Raw genomic sequence first — 16,310 nt, forward strand, 5'->3', positions numbered from 1 at the left:
ATTAGAAACTAACAGAAGATATAGCGCTAAAATTGACCATAATGATATTCTAGTATTCATACAACTGACTTACTTAATGGAATAATGCTTGATCATTGTTATATTGTGCTTTCAAATCACCAAAAGTGTTTCTAATAGTGTTTTAGTCGAAAAAGGTCAACGTGTTTCTGGGTTGACAATCAAGTGCATTATGAAAGTAGCACTTGTTGTGGCTTCGTGAATGGAGCATTTCAATTGTTTTTTTTGGGTGTCACTTGGTATTTTTCTGTAAAAGTGTTTCTTGTAAGTAGCATATGTTACATGGTTATTTCATGGAGCATGTCAACTCCTTTTTTAAGAGGCACTTGCATTTTTCTTAAAAAATTGGTGTACTCCAAATACTAGAAATGCATCAATCATAAGTGATTTTTAAAAAAGTATTTTCAAAACGAGTTCTTATTGTAGCTAGTTCCAAATGAGAATTATAAGATTTGGTAATGTTAATACGAAGTAAATTCAAAAAATGAATTCTACAGTTAAATCCGAATATATTTCTTACTTAACTAGTGTATTCCCTTTGTTAACATTAACAGAAACACTTTTGAATTAAACTATAGAAAGAAGAAATATAAACTGTTAAGTATCATATGCAATAATAGTCAAAAGAAAAAGAACAAAACTTGAAAATATGAGACACATGAATTAAACTATAGAAAAGAAGAAAAACACCGTACGTATAAACACCAGATGCAATAATAGTTGAAGGAAAAGAAGATCGAAACTCAAAAAGGAAAAAATAATTTAGACCATTTCTTATTTATGTGTGTCATCTTTGCATAGGAACCATGCTAATCTTCTCTATATCGTTCTAATTTTATTGGATGGCCCCGAAGGGAAAAACTTACTTGCAAGTGAGTGCTATATAAAGCCTAACGAAAAAAGTCTTCTGGCCGACGTGGGACTGTTAGCTCGCCTCTACATCCTCGAAACGGCACTCATGATATTGTCGTTTATGTGCAATTTACAAATTTGATTGATTCCATACATACTTTTGAAACTAACGCATCTTTGTTTATTTATTTATTTATTTTTTTTAAACAGGGTTCTTGAAACCAAATGTGAGTTGAAGTGTTTTTTTTTAATTTTTAAAGATGATATTTAAAATTACTCTGATTTATGAAGTAGAGAGTTCAAATTTTGGTTAAATTGATGAATACTGTATTTACCAACTGATTCAACTCACGAAGGAAGTGTTTTTGATAAACCCGTGTTAGTGGAGAGGGTTAGATAAAAAGAGGACTCAAGCTCAACCAGAGTTGTCCCGAGGGCAAGGCGACCAAAGCCATGTACCATAGTCCTCAGTTTGAAACAAACCTCATATTTTTTTCATACCCTAGATGGTAAAATGAATTAGAAAGTTTGATATATAGTCTCACTAATTTATTAAAAAAAATATATTAATTAAGTTAAGATATTAAATTAGGAGTGCCTCATTAAACTCTCTTAGGCCTCAGTTTGCATTGGGACGGCTCTAGCTCAACATTTTCTTATATATCACATTGCAACTACCTCCATCACGCTCAACTTCCTTTACAACAACAACAACTTAATTAGAAGATCTAAACCTGAATCTTTCTCGACTTGGTTGCAGAGCTGATGGTGAGCATGAGCAAGAAAACGAGAGACAAGTAAGAGAGAACCACAGAATCAGTCCCTCTTTTGCAGAACTTCCCAAAGTGATCACAAATTGGCGCCCAGCCCGAGTGGCTATTCCCATATTGCCCCACGTACCCTATTGCAGTTGCAGCTGAGCATCCAGCCATCAGCAAACACAGCATTACCTGTCGGACGAAAGAAAGATTCGAACTTGAGACATCTTTTTAAAAAAATAAAAATAAAAAAACCTGCTAGACTAATAGTTCGTTGATATACAGTAATTTTATGCTCGTAAAGCCGAGCTGGCATACCAAATTGTGTAGGAACAAGATATTGTGGTCCGAACTAAAAGATTCGAACTTAAAATCTCTTTTTGAAAATTAAAAAAAACGCAGAGAACTCGGCTAGACTAATAATTATTGGTAATAAGGAAAATTATGGGTGGAAAATAAAATCCGAATTGGCATACCAAATCGTGTAGGAACAAGATGAAGTAGTTGGTAGGATTCGAGCCATGGCGATGGATAAGGAAAACGAGGAACAAGGAGAGCAAGCAGAAGGCACTCACAACAGCATTTGCATAAGCGAAGAACCTGCAAAAATACATAATATATATGAAAAATTAATTAAACAAAATGGGAAAAAATTATTTTTTCTATTGTAGGGCAAAATAAAATTGGTCTTATTTCTCATCTTACTTGAAGGTAGGTGAATAATAATATCGAGCATCAAATTCTATGCCAATAATCTGACTGCTCTGCTTGTTGGTGACCATCACCCAAGTTGCAGCCAATGTAGCAGTCATTGTGACAGTTCTCATGAAGATTTGGACTCCAAGAAAAATCTTTTGGGTTTTCAGAGGTGCGTTTTGCTGGAACTTGGAGTCTGTGCTGGCCATGGTGAAAAGTTCTTGGGTTGCAGAAAACAAGGAACAGAAAATAAGAGCTGAAGGGAAAGGATAAGGGGCAGATATTGAGTAGTGTGTGGAGATAAGAGGAACATTTATACAAGAAAATGGTGATAGGAATCTTTCGAGAGTGGAGAGTTATGGTGTTGGTGTGACTTGTCAACTCAACCGCAAATTAAATTTTTGGGTTCCCATTTTATCACATTTGCAGAATTTTGGCATGGACAATTACATGGTTTTTCTTAGTTTTAATGCAAGGATATTAAGAAAAAAAAAAGATTCGAACACAGGACTTCTAGTGAAAGCATAAGCGTTCTTAACCATTTAAACTATTCTTTGACAATTACATTGTTAAACTTAAACCCAGTGATTCTCTTGAAATTTGGTTTGATATTTGCATAATGTTATTTAGTTTTGATTATTTATTTTTTACAAACAATAAGAGAATTACGCTAAATTCATTTAAGATACGGAGAGAGAGAGATTCAAACTTGAAAACGATAAAATATATTGCTCTAACCAACTTGACTAAACCTAAATTTACGACTTAGTTTTTATTATTACTGAGTTAATTTAACTCAATTACCCTTGGAGTGAGCGATGATGCTCCTAGAGCATTGAGAAGTTCGGAAAAGTTTGTCAGTTTTTGAAGAGAGAATTACAGCCATCTGCCAACCATGTTGATGCCATGTGAATGGTTACTGCTTTTAACTTAGTACTGAGCTAAAAAACAAATTATCAGTGATCTGTAATTCAGGATCTCATATGTTGAATTGGAGTAGTTATTTATTCCCCTTCTTCCATGTATGGTTTCACAGTTACTACCAACCAAGAAGGTAGATCAAGAAAAAATTTTTTACCAATAAAATGTTTATGTTGTTAGATTGTGAATCTAAGTTATTTATACATGTTGTTTTTATCCGTACGTGTGACCTATATTTAAAGTCTGACAATATAAGTATTTGTGTATACTTATATTTGACAACATAAGATGTTTATACTATTAGACACGTTACTAAACTATTAGCTATGTTGTGACTTATATTTAAAGTTTGACAACATAAGTATTTGTCCGATAACATTAGTTTGACAAAAACAATCTCGCTGTGAAATCTCAATCCCATATTTACACACCAATTCAAAAGTTTACCTTTTGTTCAAATATGGCATTTACTTCATATATACAACTTTAAGCTTTGAACCCATAACTTGTCTATCTATTTTTTCCACTCGTTCAGTAAAAAGTTAAAACCCTTTACTGGAAAGTAGAAAACCACGATTTCTCTTGCAAAATTTACTGCAGTCTAGATTTGGATAGCCAAACTGTGCAACATTTTTGTCTTTAAATCGGTGGAAATCATGTGAGTTTGATCAACTTTCCAACCTTTCAGATAAAAGGATGCTTTCAGGATGGGAGTTTTCTCAAAAGCTGCAACCAATATAAATAAAAAGAGGTCGACACGACACGTTTTGGGACTCAGGATACGACCCCCTAACCATATTCAATGCCATGCATGGTTTTTTAAGTTACTAGGTTGTGGTGGCCACTCCAATCATATTTATCTATGTACGAGGCCCATGTTTGGCATGTTGCATTATAGAGACTAGACGGAACCAAAATATATGTATTCATGTCGAATAATAAATTGCTTAAGGGGTTGGATAATGCTATATGAATCCTAGCACGTAATTTATTAGGGTAATGTTTTCTCATCAGAGTTATATTGTTAAGCAAATTTATGCTTAATTATGTTGTTAAATTGTTGTGGTATGATAATATAAATACTATGGGCTCATTTTTTAACAAGTATTTGGTGTTTAAAATTTTATTGGATTGAATAATACTATATGATGAATTCTATCACCTGCTCCATTAGGGTAGTTTTCTCTATTTTTATGTTGTGAGGCAAATGTATGCTTATGTTGTGAGACTGTTGTAGTGTAAAAACAATTGGTTTGTCTTTGTATGAGCTCATTTAGTGTCTAAGTTTAGATTTAGACTAGATTGCTTAAAATATTGGATAATACTATATAATGAATCTTATCACATGCTCGTCTAGGGTAATGTTCTCTATCAGCTTTATGTTGCGAAGCAATGTATGCTTATGTTGTTAGACTGTAGTGATTTGACAACATAAATATCACGGGCTCGTCTTTCTGTGGGACTAGGCTACGATTAAATTGGATTGAATAACTCACTGTATTTAAAATGTTTAAGGAATAAATGAAGATATTTGTCCAACTTAAAGGTAGATGATGTATAATTCATAAATAAACTTATTCCTTTATGGCTAATACATTCATTATAGGGAAGTGATCTATATTCACCTCCTTCTACCTTCTGCAGACTCGTCTAGCTTATGGCTTTCTAAATATAAAAATTCAAACTAACAAAAACGAAAAATAAGCAAATATCTAATGGAAACGTAACCATTGTAAGAGTAGCTAAGATTTATAGATGTCATTATTCATTTGATGGAACAAACATGGCGTGAGGTAAGTGTACTCCTTTTATATGTGGTTCGAACTTCACATCTTTGTCAAGCAATCTTCCTTTGATAAATACTAAAGAGATTCTCTTAAAACTATGACTCTCTATCACTTTATGTTTTTAGCACAATTTCGAATCAACATTATAAAATATTGTGTCAAAAACATGAGGTAGCAGAAAATCTATAAAGAATCTCACGTTGAGAGTCTCTGTCTTCTTAGCATTTCTCTCTTCCTTTTTTCCCCCTCTTTGCCACTATTATTGGTTATGTTGTGTATATCCTTCTGCAAGCACTTGAGACACATTTATTTCAAAATCTGGTATAAATTAACATCTAACGAACCAATATAGTATCCAACTCTAGGATGGAGGTAAAAGATCCAATCATATTAGACCATATATCTTACTACGCTATATGCAATCAGTGTTGTAGAATCCAACATATATAGGGCGTGTAAAGCACTAGGGAGGTAGATTTGCTGGCTAGGTTTCACTATCAAGGTGCAATTTTCACTTTCCATCTCAAGAAATTAGGTGGGTTTTGAAGTAATACCAAAATTAGGAGGCAGAACAACCGTCTGAAATTTTCAAAATGGCCAAATCAAATCAATTTGGCGGTTCAATAAGTTTTTACACTTTAAAAAGTATAATCTTGAGCTGAGCCGATTGAATTCTTGTTTGAAATTGCTTAAACCGAACCAAACATAACCAAGCCTAATTTACTTTCATTAAAATGAAATAGCAAGCTCCATCCCGATAAGTTGGCCAACCTGAGCCTCACTCATTCTTTAGGTCCGGTCTATTTTGAGCAAGTTCCATCTTCTTGTAAGTAATTGTTATTTTTGTGATATTTCAGGAGTCTCTCGACCTCACGACATTATTTTATAATTTCTCTTTTTTCGGTCTATTAGCAAAGAAAGTCCAATCAATACTTCATTTTGATTCTCAAGGGTAATTAACTCTTTATGAAAAAACTATGAGACTCCTCAATTTGTAGCACTTTTTTTTTTTACTTCCTAAATTCAAATTTGTAGTTTGTTATTTTTAACAAAGCATTTTCTCCAATTTAGTAAGCAAATTATTTTGCTTATTTTCTCGTAGCTGTACCACTTCTTATAATTATAGACAAAGAAGAAGACGGTTCTTTTATCGTTCATTGAGTTGGAGATAGTAGCTCCTGTTCACTTAAGTACACGCATATATGTTATAGCACACACCGCATAATTTTACAGTATTTATCGTTGCAAACGAATCACAATCTGATTTGGGTTCGTTTAATTTTCTATTTGCGATTTCAATGAGTTCTAACTACATATGTTAGATTGTGATTTTCAGACACCGAGCGGTATTTCCTAACTCATTGTTGGTACCAAATACTATTACTATCAGATTTGTTGGGATGCTCACACTTTCTTTCAGCTTAATTAGAATCCTCATATAAGAGCTGCTTGGAATCGCTGTGCATGGCAGCAACCACCTCTCTTTCTTTCAACGCCACCCTCTAAAACCACAACTTTGCTCTCACATCTTCAGTTTAAAGTTATCGCATTACAACTGCACAAATCGAATCGCATTGTTTTGCGCTTGTAAACTTAATATAAATTGTTGTCTCATTCCTTGACAGCTTAAGCTAGGAGGTAACAAAAACCTTTTTAGCTAAAAGTCCCAAGTTCGATCCTCATTCTCTACTTCTTTATTGCTTCGTATACGAACTAGGATTAACCGACCCTGTCAGATGACACTAATCTTGATTCTTTTCTTAAAATAACCCCTTTTTACATGGAAAAAAAGAAAATTACAGTTTGGTGGGTTGTTGGAGGGGAAGAATGATGTGTGAAAAGTGAAATTCATTCGGATTGGAATCTTCTTTTTACTGTTCTTTTGAAATTGACTACATTTTAGGGAAGTCTCTGCAGTGCCCTTCTTCATAAGTACTAGCCATGGCTGAATTAGCTGATATAATTCCACAAACTTGAAACAAATTGCTCTCAGGGTGCCTAGTTCAAATTCCAAACGAAAACTCCAAGCTTTAGTCTCATCGACGAGTTACGGACTCACGGGGTCGGTTTGTATTCCAGTTGGTTAAGACCTTTCACCTGTGCGCCGGCTATCCTGCGTTCAACGACTCCCCTTTTTGCCTACATTGCTTATAAAAAGAAATTATATATGAAAAAAGGAGTTAAGGACTAGATGGAAGTGTCTATCAAAGTGATCATATATCTACAAGCATTTAGAACATATTTAATCGACTAGTTATTGATAATTACAATTATTTACAGATTGAATGGGGAATTGCCCCAAAGACTGGGAGATTTGAACTGAATTTACAGCTATCTATTTTAGCAGAGAATTCCTATGCCTTTAGTTGCTGATACCAAAGTATTTCGGATCGGAAGGAAAGTGATATTCCACATGTAACTGCAAAACGAACAACATGCGTAGTTGGATTACGATAAGGGTCTCAAGACTGTTTCATGCCTGGAAACAAAGTGAAGAACTAGGATTTATAAACTTATCGAAACCAAAACACAGACAAGTTACGCGTAGTTGAATACTACATTGTTCTATTTACTTCCGCGGATAAATACGAATCATGCAAGATTACATGCACACCAACATGGAAAACATCTATAATGCAAATCAATATATAAGGTGTGGTGTATGTACCTTGCCCTCATCAGCATCTGTCTGGCGTTGAGGGAACACGACCCTCAAATCATTATACAAGTAGAAGCGCCTCTCCCCTTCAATGTCGATACTATTTGTCGCTTGTCCAGATGATGGATCTAACTTGCATCTCTGGACTGACCTCGAACATTTCTTAGGAAATAGGCATGAGAAACGAAGGTGAAGAGCATAACGCAGAACGCCAGCACCAGCACCAGCACCAGCAGTTTTCTTGCTCGTCTTTGAAGGGCTACGCACAGAGCTACTTTTACTAATCTCACTGGTCTTTTCAGACGTACAAAGGCTACAATCACTGGGTTCACTGTGATAACAGGCCTCAGTGCGTTCTCCCTCTCTTTGGTACTGATTAACTACATCCTTAAACTTGTTTGAATCCACACCATTGTCACTAAGCTGCAAAGAATTTGCAGCATCTAGGATCGAAGATGGTTTGGCATCATTTTCTTTAGCAGGATCTGCATGTCTTCCATTCCCGGCCTTAGAGGCTGTATCAGATGAGGCTAGAGTGATCTTTTGGCGCAAAAACGTCTGTATTTGATATGAAAAAAAAAAAAGACTTATGTATAAGATCTCAGTTAAAGAAAAACCTAACAACTGAAGCAAGCATATTCCATGTAAAATTCTACAGAAGCCAAAGATTAAGCTAGAAGAAAGTCTTTATTTATGCTTCATATATAATACGCATAAGCAACAACATGAATTTTTTTTTAATTATACACCGACATGTTCAGCCACAAAATCCTCAGTTTGAGCTATGGACTAACATGCCTTGGCTAGCCTGTTCACAAAATATGCAGCTTGAGCCATTTCAAACCAGCTCATATACAACGGTATATATAGATGGTAGCTTCTTGATTTTACGACAAATGATGACAGATTTATGTTATCAGCTTAGCAACATCTTACCACCTATATAAACATATAATGGTTGGGTTAGTTAAGGCATACTGGGTTTGGATATTCCAGGAAAAAATGCATTCAGGATGGACTCAGGTTGGGATCGTATAGTCGTATTGCCCGTCTGAGCTTTGGACTGACCTAAATTGGCCTAGAAGTCACCTGAACCCCTTCAAACCCTTTTGCTAACGAAATTCTAACTTGATTCACGCACTTGCATTTTTGTGCTTTCCCTACCTCTGTATATTTCCTCATACACAGTCAAGTGGTAGCACTCATATCTGACTACTTCAATGAAGTCAAGCAGTGTCAAGAGACCAGTTCCTAATTATATGACTACAAATGCTTTTACAAGTCACGCAACACCCTATTAAGGAACATTATTTATATCCTATAACAGGTAATACCTGTTGGAAAAACCTTGCCATATCCAATTCCATATCAAAGTGCAGATTCACTCGAGACAGGTTTAACTTCAAATCATATTCACTCGATACAGGTTTAACTTCAAATCATATTCACTCGAGACAGGTTTAACTTCAAATCATATTCACTCGAGACAGGTTTAACTTCATATCAAAGTGCAGATTCACTCGAGACAGGTTTAACTTCAAACCATGACTAACACATTTATCATGCACAAGAATTGTAAAAACTGATATATATCGATTCCCCTATACTTCCTGACTACCTTGGTTCCAGCTGGCATGTCATTCAAATCATAATTACAGAAGAAGGTGTGAATAGGTGTCTTCTCTGGATTGCTGAGAACCTGCCATAAACAATTCACATTCATGAGTGTATGACCAACCATCTCTTGGTCTGACTACGACCAGATGTCATTCGATACGTACAACTAGGAATTATTTGATAGACATAATCAGTATGAATATGATCATCCAAGATTTCAAGGCAGACAATCCATGCATCCATATTCTTATCATTCATTTTGTTAGAAATAATTCACCATCCAACGTTACTTTTTCCTCGAAATCAAATTCCACAGCTTAAGCCCATGAGAGTGACACATCCACAGCCATACAAACAACTATTGATGATAACATAAATTGTAATTAGCATATCAAGAAGGGAATTGTTAGTAACACTCCAAAAAAGTCGTCATGCATCCACCCCTCTTTATCTTTTCCACTATGAAGGAGTGCATGATGACTTTTCTGAAGTGCAAATAGCAGCTCCAATCAAGAATATTAAGATCTCCTGTTATTCTAAAAAGTTCCTAAATTCAATGCATTTCTGTGGATAGAACTGAGAGTCTGCAACCATCTGGAGTTTCTGATACTTCATTATATTTGGATTAATATTCTAATTACCAGTTGTATACGGCCTTTCATAGGTATTCTCAGACGGTTCTTGTCTGCCCATGAATCATCCATGCTAAGGCTCCTCTTCATCCTGGGGCTTCCATACTTGTTTGGTGTCGTACTTTCAGCAAGACTAATTGATGAATAATATAGTAGATAGTTATCTCCATCCACACTGGTCACTGCAAATGGAAGTTTCTGAGGTTTTGGCGAGAAATTCCCCCCAGTGACATTCAGAACAGCAAGAAAACCATCAATTCTCTGCAAATGGGAAGTTTCAAACACAAAATAAATTCAATAACAAAAATTGATACACTATGGAACTCAATAAATATAACATTACTGTTCAGATGGAAGCGAACCTGACTAACCTTTGTTGATAATAATCGACCAGACAACAGGGATTCCTCAAATGAACCAACCAATGACCTTCTAACAGGCAATCCAGTCAGTGATCGTACTAATTTAACACATTTAGGATTAGGTTTCAAGTCCTGACTCCAGTGCTGGCCCATCCCAGAAGTAGTACTCTCAGAACTAAAGAGGTCAAACTTTTCCTGCAGAACATCAACGTCTTCCGATGATTTCCTTAGCCACCTAAAAGCGTCCTCTTTCCAGGATGAGGAAATGCCTGCGATCGTTCCATTAAGTGACTGTTCTATGTCCTTCAGGGTTATATTGTTATCATCTAACTTTGGCGTACGAACCCTGCATGATTCTCCAGGTTTAACTCTTTCAGGAAACTTAGGACCAAGAGGAGATAAAGAAAGTGTAGGCAACACAACTTTACTTGAAGATATGTCTATAGCACTTGATTGTGACCTCACCTTAATTGTTTCTCTAGAGTAATCAAGTCCGGATGATGATATGAATTCATTCGGAGATCGTGACTTCTTGTTTTCAAGCAAAGGACCACCAAATACAAAAGAAGAGTTTGTATTGCAGTTGTGATCCGGTGATCTCTTCCACTCCGGGGAACAATATGCAGACCAGATTGTAGAATTGCAACAACTGGAGTTGCCAAGATGAGCTTTCTTATGCTCTTGCAACATGGGATCATTAGAACTACCGTTACCACCCCAGGAGCCACTCTTATGAACCCTGTCCGCAATCTCTAGAGAATCACCATTACACTGATCCTGGAGAAGCATTCCATTCAAAGGAGACAATAACCGCTTCCTGAGTGCTGACCCAGCAGCCTCAGTTGTGTCCCCTGTGACAGTCACCGCACTTGAAGAGTATTGGTCTCCATTAAATGAATTAAGAGGAGAATCTAATATTCTTGGTTCGAAACCAACAACCCTAGGAACAGGTGTCTGAATATTCTGCCCACTTCTCTGACTTAACCAGTTGTTTTGTTCTGAAGAGTTAATCTTCAATGCATGCATGCATGATCTACTACTATCTTTACGAGAATTAGAAAAATCTGGTTTATTTGGAATCTCCGTGATGGATTTCCTATGGAATTCTCCAAAAGAAGAGCATGTGAAATCCACCTGCACATGATTTCCCAGGTTTGCTCCATGCACCCCACTTAAATCACAAGTGCTCATGCCAGCAACTCTAGGTTGAGGTTGCATAAATGTGCACAGTGATGCTGCCACTTCCTCGGCAATGCCGCTAGGAGACAGTTGAGGTAATCCCATCTTCAAAAATTTCAAGGTGAAGTGCTTTATTTAACTTGACTTCTTTTATGTTGTGTTTTCTTTTCCTGCTTTCTCAGTTGCAGTCATGCATAAAAATCAAACTGCATTTCTGTGTTCTGAGTTACCAAATGGTTCCAAGTTGCCCAACCATTTCCGTGCTACTGCAGACATTACTTGCCTCAGTCCCAACCCACCCCCCCCCCCCCCCCCTCCCCCAACAACTAAAGAAGTAGTTATAAATTTCTAATACCAGAAGCTACGATACTATCCCTACCACATGCAGCTGCAACTCAACTATTTCTCCATCGGATATATGGGAAATCAAGCAGAAATCAGGATCTCAGACGGGGCAGGTAGAAAGCCATGTTTTCTTCACTCCAGCTAATGATGGGAAATAAGTAGTTCATGGCTTTCCATAAAACCAATGCAGCGTCCTGGAATTATCAGCTCAGTTAGAAAGTGGCAATTGACAACCAAAAGGGAAAACTACACATTCATACTTTCAGATTCTTTTATCTTTTGCCCTTCCGGCTTATCATTTCCAAAAAACAGACAAATAAAATATAGTGATCCCCCAACTTAACAAAATACAGAAACATAAAACCAGAAACCAATCAAATGACTGAGACTCCAAGAAGTATATCCCTTGAAATACTCAACAAAATAGTAGCGCCAGCTTTGATTCATACGGGATTCCACATCCAGTGAGCCAATGAAGAATCTCCGAAAACACGTACTCGAAAATAAACAATTTTCAACAACACAATTGTCAAAAGGCCATTCGTATGGCAATCTCAACAAATAAGTGCCACAATACAAGAAGTCAACAACCCAACAAATTCCAGCTACAATTTTCGCATGGGTCCAATTGGTTGCTCAAGAATTATAGAACATCAAACAAGATACATCTCCATACATAACTGATTATTTGTATTTTTAGTACATAGAACTTTCTCAAATGTTTAATTCTTTAACTGTTCAACATAAACAAACAAAGAAAAAGCTAAAACCTTTCTTAAGCTGATCAATCCAAAACAAACATTTCTTTTCAAATTTCAATCCAACTACTAAAATCTCAACAACCCAAAAGAAATACAGGAAAAACATATGAACCCAGAATTAAATTTCGAACCTTTTCCTCAGAAAACTAGAAACTGAAAAGCCAGACGCCAAAAGCACTTATTGGGGTTGTATCAAAAATCAGCAGGCTTATCCTTCTTTCTTCTTGTCCGAAAATCTTTTGTTTTGGTTGCAATTCCTCTGGTTTGCATCTGTTTTCCTTTTTGGTGTGAGAAAATGGATGTTGGGTAGTGATTGAAGATTTGGTGTTGGCCTCCCAATTTTGTTGAATAAATAAAAGAAAGAAAAAAGTAAAAAAAATATTGTGGGTCATCAGTATCGCTTAATCCCGAATTTTCTGACTGGGTGACTGCGGTTGAAAACCAAATCACATGTTGGTTTGTTTTCTTTAATTTCCTGTGTAATGTTGTTGGCATGGAATTGTTTGTTGGCAAATCCAAACCTCAAACGCCAAAGCCAAAGCCAAAAGCCAAAAGCCGAAAGCCGAAAGCCGACAGCAAAAACCAGGGGCTCTCTGTGAATTCATGCTGCGGCTCTCATTCTCCCGTTATTACATCACATGTCCTGTCTACCTCATGGACCATGCCAACTTTGTCTCTGCACAGCTTAGTCTCTCTCTATGCTGCCCAAATTTTTAACTTTTTATTAATGAAAAAAATCGAAAAATTGTTGTGTATGTAAATGGTTATTTTGGGAGCTTTATATATAGATAAAAAAATTTATTATATTTCAAGGAATTTGACTAAATTTTAAACATATTAAAGGGAGACAAAAATATAAAAACAACTAAAGTTCACCCTAAAAATATTAAAATAATATGTTAAAATACCAGTCATACCCCTATGACTTTAGGGCTGTTAATAGAATCCAACCCTTACAACTCCAACAAAATTAATATATGTCATAAGCTCAACTCATCATCGATTATTTCTGCAGAATCAGTTTTAAAATTATATGTAGAATCAATTTGTATTGTTTATTACTAGAATTAGTTCAACCCGTCCTCGATTATTTTTGCAAAATCAGCTCAACCCGTCTTCGATCAATTTTTGTAGAATCAATTCAACCCGTATTCGATGATTTTTCCAGAATCCGTTCAAACCGTCCTCGATCATTTGTGCATAATCAGTTCAACCTATCTTTGACCATTTTTGCATAATCAATTCAACATTTCTTCGAACATTTTTGCATAGTTCAACTCGTCTTCGACCATTTTTGCAGAATCAGTTCAACATGTCTTTGACCATTTTTGTATAATTCGTTCAACCTGTCCTCGATCATTTTTTGCATAATCAGTTCAACCTTTCTTTGACTATTTTTGCAGAATTAGTTTAACACGTATTCGACCATTTTTGCAAAATCAATTCAACTCGTCTTTGACCATTTTTGCATAGTTCAACTTGTGTTCGACCATTTTTGCATAGTTCAACCTGTCTTCGACTATTTTTTCAGAATCCGTTCAACCCGCCCTCGATCATTTTTGCACAATCAGTTCAACCCGTCTTCAATCATTTATGCAGAATACCCGTCTTCAATCATTTATGCAGAATCAGTTCAACCCGTCTTCGATCATTTATGCAGAATCAGTTCAACCCGTCCTCGACCTTTTTTGCAGAATCAGTTCAACCCGTATTCGATCATTTATGCAGAATTCGTTCAACCCGTCTTCGATCATTTATGTATAATCAGTTCAACCCGTCTTCGACCATTTTTGCAGAATCAGTTCAACCCTTCCTCGACCTTTTTTGCATAATCGGTTCAAACCGTCTTCGACTATTTTTGCCGAATCAATTCAACTTGTTTTCAACCATTTTGCAAAATCCATTTCAACCCATCCTCAATCATTTTTGCAGCATTAATTCAACATGTCTTTGACCATTTTTGCAAAATGAGTTCAACCCGTCCTCATTTAGATTTGCAGAATCAGTTCAACCCCGTCTTCGACGATTTTTTATTTATGAGTTCAACCTATTTTTGACTATTTTTTGTACAATCAATTCAACTTGTCTTCGACCATTTTTGCAAAATCAGTTTGTATAAATTATTGATAAATTTTTTTCATTAACAGAGGTTGAAATAAAACCCTTAGAGGGACTACGGTTGCGAAATTGTCTGCAATCTAGGCATGGTACTGTGAAGGCTACCATGAGTTATAACTTAGACGACGTCCGCGTTGTTTTTAGAGTTTCATTGCAGTTTTTTTCAGCATCAACTACTTCAACAAAATTAACATAACTGAAAATTTCAAATATTTAATTTTTTTTTTTTCCATCTTCCTCACTCACACCCTGCCCGATGAATCCAAAAGCTTGGCCTTTCAAACTTGTTCCCAAAATTCTAGTCGATTTTCTAGCTGACCCGGAACCATGGCTGCCATGTTTAAGTAACTTAATGGAAATTCTCTCCATTAAGTCCAAAGATTTGCGTATGTAACTAGAAAGAAAAGCACAAAATTTGAATCAAACCCATAATTAATTTGCTTCTATGTTTCTCTCTCCCAAATGGCAATACAACTCCATCAAAAGTTTACCAACTAAACCCAATAATCATCGTCCAAAACCGTAAGTGCAAAAGTAAATTAAAAAAATCATGGCATAGGTGTTATAATTTTGTCTCTCCTTGAAATGATTAAAAAGTGTTGTCTCAACTTAAAATTAAGTATTAAAAGTATCCTCTATGTGTAATTTTTCCTACTATAAGGGTATTATCTTAGTTTTTTTTATTATATATTTTTTTATTTTTATCTAATGTACATGTAAATGTGAAGTAACTCAAAAATATACACAAGATTGAGTGACAAATAAATACAAAAAGATATACACGGGAATGCAACAAACTTTTTTCCCTCGTCGTAAGGGATTGTGTGTTCACATGCTTGGAAATTGGAATTACAAAAAGAATAGGTAGCGAGCTAGTTATTTGTACTCAATTGTTGTGGCTAAAGATACTCTCATTATCGAGAAATACGATCATAGTACGAGCGCACTATCATTATTCTAACGATATCTACTAATTATACAATGTTTGTGTGAGTTTCTTTATATATATATATATGACTTTAGCCCTTTAAATTCAATTTTCTCCATTTTATATTTTTTGGGTGTCGAAAATACCCTTATTGCACGTTTGATATGCACAATTAATTTTAGGGTGGTGTTATTCATACACTCATTTTTACTTCTAACACACCACTTTCAATTTTCAACCGTCAGATTGAATGAATAGAAAAAGAACAATGAAAAAAAATTAATAAGGGTGTGTGGGGGTAAAAAAGGGTGTGTAAATAGCATTACCTTTCATTATATGCAGATTATAAGGAGTGAGTTAATGATTTTGAAAATGAGTTGAAAAAAAAATGATTTTGAAAATGAAAAAAAAAAAAAAAAGACATTATTGCACAAGATTATGGAGATAAAATTTGAAGGCTTAAATGTTATCATGGTCCCTGTGTTTTAGTCATTGGGTCAATTTAGTCCATGTGTTTTCAATTTGGCCAATTTGGCCATTGTGTTTATCTTCGTTAGCCAATTAAGAACATTTTCATCTAATTTCTATAAAAAAATTATTATAAACTTATTTATAAAATTATTTAATTGATTTAAAATATTTAAGAAATAAAATTAAAAATTAAAAGGAAAATTATT

General features: G+C 35.3%; 2 protein-coding genes and 1 non-coding gene across 8 annotated transcripts; all 3 read right to left on the minus strand.

The window, feature by feature from the left end:
• Positions 1–774: 774 nt before the first annotated feature.
• On the minus strand, positions 775–876 carry LOC137711758 (U6 spliceosomal RNA). The gene has a single exon (XR_011065106.1). It is a non-coding gene; the product is annotated as a U6 spliceosomal RNA (small nuclear RNA).
• A 542-nt stretch (positions 877–1,418) lies between these two features.
• Positions 1,419–2,617, minus strand: LOC137711521 (CASP-like protein 1F2). The gene is made up of 3 exons (XM_068450760.1): positions 2,334–2,617; positions 2,105–2,228; positions 1,419–1,820 (listed from the first exon to the last, which is right to left on the minus strand). Exons 1-3 carry the CDS (start codon positions 2,531–2,533, stop codon positions 1,599–1,601), a joined length of 546 nt encoding a protein of 181 aa, XP_068306861.1. The 5' UTR covers positions 2,534–2,617; the 3' UTR covers positions 1,419–1,598.
• Positions 2,618–6,542: 3,925 nt separating this feature from the next.
• Positions 6,543–11,786, minus strand: LOC137711531 (uncharacterized). 6 transcript variants are annotated; one of them, XM_068450774.1, is made up of 5 exons: positions 10,303–11,786; positions 9,950–10,201; positions 9,310–9,390; positions 7,701–8,249; positions 6,543–7,179 (listed from the first exon to the last, which is right to left on the minus strand). In XM_068450774.1, exons 1-5 carry the CDS (start codon positions 11,584–11,586, stop codon positions 7,141–7,143), a joined length of 2,205 nt encoding a protein of 734 aa, XP_068306875.1. In that variant the 5' UTR covers positions 11,587–11,786; the 3' UTR covers positions 6,543–7,140. The 6 variants fall into 6 exon arrangements, with proteins under 6 accessions (XP_068306875.1, XP_068306872.1, XP_068306873.1 ...); XM_068450771.1 differs by having other exon boundaries at positions 6,544–7,171; XM_068450772.1 differs by having other exon boundaries at positions 6,545–7,171; positions 10,312–11,786.
• Positions 11,787–16,310: the final 4,524 nt, after the last annotated feature.

The sequence above is a fragment of the Pyrus communis genome, chromosome 12 (genome assembly GCF_963583255.1).
Source record: "Pyrus communis chromosome 12, drPyrComm1.1, whole genome shotgun sequence".
Taxonomy (NCBI): Eukaryota; Viridiplantae; Streptophyta; class Magnoliopsida; order Rosales; family Rosaceae; genus Pyrus; species Pyrus communis.

Bases quoted from the DNA above. Each gene is read 5' to 3' on its own strand.
- LOC137711531 (XM_068450771.1), bottom strand. From the start codon at position 11,586: ATGGGATTACCTCAACTGTCTCCTAGCGGCATTGCCGAGGAAGTGGCA. The intron at 9,391-9,949 runs GTAATTAGAATA...TGTTTATGGCAG, and splicing joins TGAAAGGCCGTATACAACTG to GTTCTCAGCAATCCAGAGAA. The intron at 8,250-9,309 runs GTAGTCAGGAAG...TATCAAATACAG, and splicing joins ACATGCCAGCTGGAACCAAG to ACGTTTTTGCGCCAAAAGAT.
- LOC137711521 (XM_068450760.1), bottom strand. From the start codon at position 2,533: ATGGCCAGCACAGACTCCAAGTTCCAGCAAAACGCACCTCTGAAAACC. The intron at 2,229-2,333 runs GTAAGATGAGAA...GTATTTTTGCAG, and splicing joins TATTATTCACCTACCTTCAA to GTTCTTCGCTTATGCAAATG. The intron at 1,821-2,104 runs GTATGCCAATTC...TTCGTCCGACAG, and splicing joins TCTTGTTCCTACACGATTTG to GTAATGCTGTGTTTGCTGAT.